The 4,656-nt window shown below is 48.8% G+C and overlaps 1 protein-coding gene across 1 annotated transcript; it reads right to left on the bottom strand.

Moving 5' to 3' along the window:
* TMEM176B (transmembrane protein 176B) lies at positions 1–4,440 on the bottom strand. The gene is made up of 5 exons (XM_051836976.2): positions 4,255–4,440; positions 2,726–2,836; positions 1,944–2,108; positions 518–637; positions 1–93 (listed from the first exon to the last, which is right to left on the bottom strand). Exons 1-5 carry the CDS (start codon positions 4,438–4,440, stop codon positions 1–3), a joined length of 675 nt encoding a protein of 224 aa, XP_051692936.2.
* Positions 4,441–4,656: the final 216 nt, after the last annotated feature.

Here is a 4,656-nt window from a genome sequence, read left to right as displayed (position 1 = left end):
TCACAGGATAATGATAGCCAGGGTCTTCTCTTTGAATGGGGAGGGAGGCACTAAATTCTCCCCCAGTAGCTTCTTCTCAGACCCTTCTTTATCCTAAAAAGAGAGAGAAATGGGGGAAAAAATCAAACACTGAGAGAGAAAACATGGGGGCAGAGTTACGTTACAGAATTTGAAAACAAGAAAGAGAAAAAAAGGAGGGAAAGAAAGCAGCAACGGGAAGCTGGGATCGAGCAGGAAAGACCAGGTGGCAGAGGAAAGGGAATCTGACAAATACCCAGATACAACCCAAGAGAGAGGGGGGAAGCTGTGGAGACGCACAGGGCAGACAGAAGTTAGCACAGGACACAGTAATGGGTTCACATTCTCCAGACAGCGAAAGGAAGGGTCAAGAGAGGAGGAAAACTGAAAGATGGGCATGGCCTCAGATAAGGGGGCTCCTGGCCCTGATGCACCTCACTGTTCTCAAAGCCCCCCACACACACACACACTGGCCAGCAGCCCCTCCCTGACAACTCACCAAAGGTTGGAAGCTCTGGCTGTACAAGCTTTGAAGACTCATTCGCAGGGAAACCAAGGACACAAGGACCTCCAGGATACAGACAGCCAGGAGCAGGGCACAGAATCCTAGGAACAAATCCTGACGATAATGGAAAAAGGCAGAGAGAACCAAGAGTCACCTCCTCTAATTCTGTTCAAACCACTTCATCACAGTCTGTCCCACAAGGTGGCTTCCCCTCTAAGCAGATGGTATTTTCCAAGGATGGAGCAGCCACAGCTTCCATGCCACCTGCTGATCTGCAGTGTGACCTTGCCACTCCCTAATGAGAAACGGAGTCTATTTTTCCACCCCCTAGAATCTGGAAGAGTGCATGATTGTTTCAGCCAAATAGCATAGAGATAACACAATGCCAGTGGCCATGGGACCCCTTAACTGGCTGGCAGCTTTAATTTCCCAACTCTCAAAACACATAATATTCCCCACCAGAACCTGGTTTCTGGGCTAAGGGACACTCAAGCCACATAGAGGAGCTATTGTAGCTGCCTGATTGACAGCCCAGCTGAGCTCCCAGCCAAGAGTCAGGATCAATTGCCAGTCATGTGAGTGTGCCGTCTTGGACATCCAACCTAACGGAGCCCTGGGATGACCACCTCCACCTGACATCTGATCACAACTGCATGAGAAAAATCAAGTTGAGAACTGCCAGGGCCACCACTGTGGCATAGTGAGTTAAGCTGCCACCTGTGATGCCAGCATCTCATAGGGGCACCCAGTCATGTCCTGGCTGCTACACTTCCAATATAGCTCCCTGCTATTATACCTGGGAAAGCAGCAGAAAATGGGTGCACCCATATGGGAGACCTGGATGAAGTTCATGGCTCTTGGCTTCAGTCTTGCCCAACCCTGACCATCTAGGGTGTGAACCAACGAATGGAAGATCTCTCTCTCTCTCTCTCTCTCCCTTTCAAATAAATAAACAAATCTGAAAAAAAAAAAAAAAAAGAAGAAGAAGAACTGCCCATTTGAGCTGAGCCAACCCAGAGAACTGTGGAAACAATCAATTGTATTTTTAAGCCACTATGTTTAGGTGTGCCCTGTTATGTGGCAATAGATAGCCAGGACAGCCACACACCCAAACAAACATAAGGGTGCCTGATACTCTCCTCCATTCCATGTCTAGTCTCTGATCTTCATCCCCTTTTTTTTTCAGTGAATCTTCATGAGGGTCTAAGAAATGTCTCCAGCTTAAGTTAAAAACTCCACCACCAAAGCTCAAGGAACCTACAGCTCTGCCCTTCAGTGCCTAATTTCTTGAGAGCAGTGGGTTGTGACTGGTCCCTGGAAGCCCAGACTCTGATCCTCACCATCACATTTGCATAGATGATCTGCACTCATTCTTCCTCCAGTCTATGACATCGTAAGTCTGGTAACGTCTTCCCGGGACCCATGGATACCCAATGGTTGTGGTGACACGATGTGGGTGATCACACACAGACTGGATCTCCATGTAGAAGCGATCATTTTGCTGAATCAAGCTGTTCACACAGAGGACAACAGCAGCTGTAGCTGTAGCAATGCCAGCCAGGGTGAACAGCCCAAAGACAGAACCCTAGAAGAGAGAAGTTCAAGATGCAGGCCCCATGGTACAGCCATAGAAGTGCTAGCCTCAAACCTTTCCCAGCTCCTGTCCCAGGAAACCCTCCCCTCCCCTCCAGGAAACACATCAGGATATTGGGAACCAAAAGGTAGAAGATAGAAAATTGAAAACTAGACTCAAGAGGGAGTAGATAGACAATGTGGAGGAGAAAGAATGCCCAAGACTCACTGAATGTCTGCCCTGATACTTCTCGTGGGCAGTGGCTCCAGCTCCTGCTGCAGCAGCCTGGGAAGAGAAGACATTAGAGAAAGACCTCCAGTTTACTCCCCTGATCTCTCATCATCCTACCTCCAGTAGTTCCCAGAACTGCCAAATAGAATGAAAATCCAAAAGACAAGCAAGGAAACCTAACATACAGGCGAGACTCCAGCTACAGCTGCTGCTCTACCCTTGCTAACATGGAAATGAGAAGGTTTACCTAGCCCCTACGGCAACTCCCTCATGGCAAAAGGCATTTAGACTTTGGGTCATTGGAAGCATTCCCAAATCTCCAGTCTAGATCCAAAGGAACTTTCTCCTTGTCCATCACTGCTTGCCTCCCACTGAGCTCTGGCCTTGTCCTTACTCACCACAGACCCTACCCAGAAGGCACATCCAGAGCCACAAAGCTCAGTCCAGGGCCCAAAGTAGAGACATACTCCAAGAGCACAGCTCACAACCCCCAGCAATAGCTGGGTCACCTGTAAGACAGGATGAAAAGTCAGGCCCCCTTCCCATGCACCATGCTCCCAGGGTGGGTTTCCTCTCCTTGTTCTCTACCTTGATCTCTCTGCAACTCTGGTTCTGGATGGTTCTGTGTCTGCACTGGCCTGGATCTTTCCTGGTGTCTTTTACAAAATTGACTGGTTATCCTTCATTGTCTTCTCCCAGCTTCAACACTGTCAATCCCACCCACTGAGTTCCACTTTTTTTCTCCTCACTCTCCCTAGGGAATCTCATCACCCCATCTAAATCCTCCACCTGACCTCACATTCTGGCACCAACCTATTTCTTCTGATCCGAGCTCTTAATTTTAAAAATTATAAAGAGGGTGCCAGCATTGTGGCACAGTGGGTAAATCCACTGCTTGCAATGCTGTCATCCTATGTGGGCACCAGTTTCTGTCCCAAAGGCTCCACTTCTGGTCAGTTCCCTGCTAATGGCCTAGAAAAAGCAGCAGAAGGCCCAAGTGCTTGGGTCCTTGCCACCCACATGGGAGATCCAGATCAAGTTCCTGACTCCTGACTTCAGCCTGGCCCAGCCGTGGCCGTTAAAGCCATCTGGAAGTGAACCAGCTGATGGAAGCCCTCTCTCTCTCTCTCTCTCTCTCTATCTCTTTCTCTCTAACACTGACTTTCAAATAAATAAATCTGTAAAACATGAAAATCAATAATGAATAAATTACAAAGATATGCCACTATATAAGCCGCTCAAGAAAAGAGGTATGGTTGCTGATAGCCTACAGTTGTCAGTTCCTTCAAGGTTCCCCCCCATCTCTTGAGCTGAGAACACACTCTTTGGGGATGGCCCCCAGCCCATGATTAAGCAAGGCACAGCTCAAGAGCCATTCCCACCCAATGAGGAACTCTTGTAACGGACAGGGTTTTTAGGGAGCTCCCCATCAGGCTGGCAGAGACCTTGACAGGTCTTGACTCAGACACAGGCTTCTGCCTCTTGCCTCTTACACCACCCGGTCTACCATTGGTTCCAGTCACTTGTGTAGCATCCCCTTTGGTGGAGGCTGCACACTTTAGGTGTTGCCTAGAGATTCTGTCAGTAGTTTCCGTGATGTGCCTAGCATGTCGCCTTGCACCTGCAGCCCTCAGTCCCATGGGTCCAATGAACTTGAATTAACAACCCCCAGAGAATCTTCTACCTGTTTTCCCTCTTCCAGCTGGCACTGACCCTCTGCACCAGAGAAAAAGTGGATCATTCTTTCCCAGCCAAAAAAGGACACTTCCCAAACCTTCTCCCAGACAAAATGCAATATAACTAGTGAGTTCTCATGTCCCTCCTCATAGGAATTTGACTCATTTTCCTCTGCTGCATGCCATTGAAAAGGTCAGTTGCAATCCTTGTGTTACCTCTTTAACCCACCACCTATGCCCCCCAGTCTTACCCCTACAGCCAGCTGCTCATAGTTTATCCTGGCCTTGGAAGGGCCAGTGTCCCAAGGGCAAGAAGGAAATTGCTTCAGGAGTTGTGTCAAAACTGACTCCTGGTGGATGCGGATGTGGACGTCGGTCTGCAGGGACAATGCAGAGGCCACGTGGACTCCATTCACCGTCACTGTGTTTTGGGTCATCTTGCCTGCCAGAGAGAAGCACGGCAGTCAAGGCTGAGAATTAAGCAAGGTAAAAAGCAGTGGTTGGGCCAGCGCCGTGGCTCACTAGGCTAATCCTCTGCCTGACCTTAGAACTAAACCCTCTTTGAGGTTGGTCCAAATAAGTGCTTAAAGATGAAGGAGGCTGACATTCTGTGCCCTGCTCCCTACCATTCAGATTTAAGAAAGTGAATGTTT

This window comes from Oryctolagus cuniculus, chromosome 7 (genome assembly GCF_964237555.1).
Source record: "Oryctolagus cuniculus chromosome 7, mOryCun1.1, whole genome shotgun sequence".
Classification (NCBI taxonomy): Eukaryota; Metazoa; Chordata; class Mammalia; order Lagomorpha; family Leporidae; genus Oryctolagus; species Oryctolagus cuniculus.
This window is presented reverse-complemented; position numbering and strand designations above follow the sequence as displayed.

Excerpts from the sequence above, each read along its gene's own strand:
- TMEM176B (XM_051836976.2), bottom strand. The coding sequence starts at position 4,440 with ATGACCCAAAACACAGTGACGGTGAATGGAGTCCACGTGGCCTCTGCA. Across the intron at positions 2,837-4,254 it reads ATGAGCAGCTGGCTGTAGGG|GTGACCCAGCTATTGCTGGG; the intron begins GTAAGACTGGGG and ends CCTGTCTTACAG. Across the intron at positions 94-517 it reads GCCAGAGCTTCCAACCTTTG|GATAAAGAAGGGTCTGAGAA; the intron begins GTGAGTTGTCAG and ends CTCTCTTTTTAG.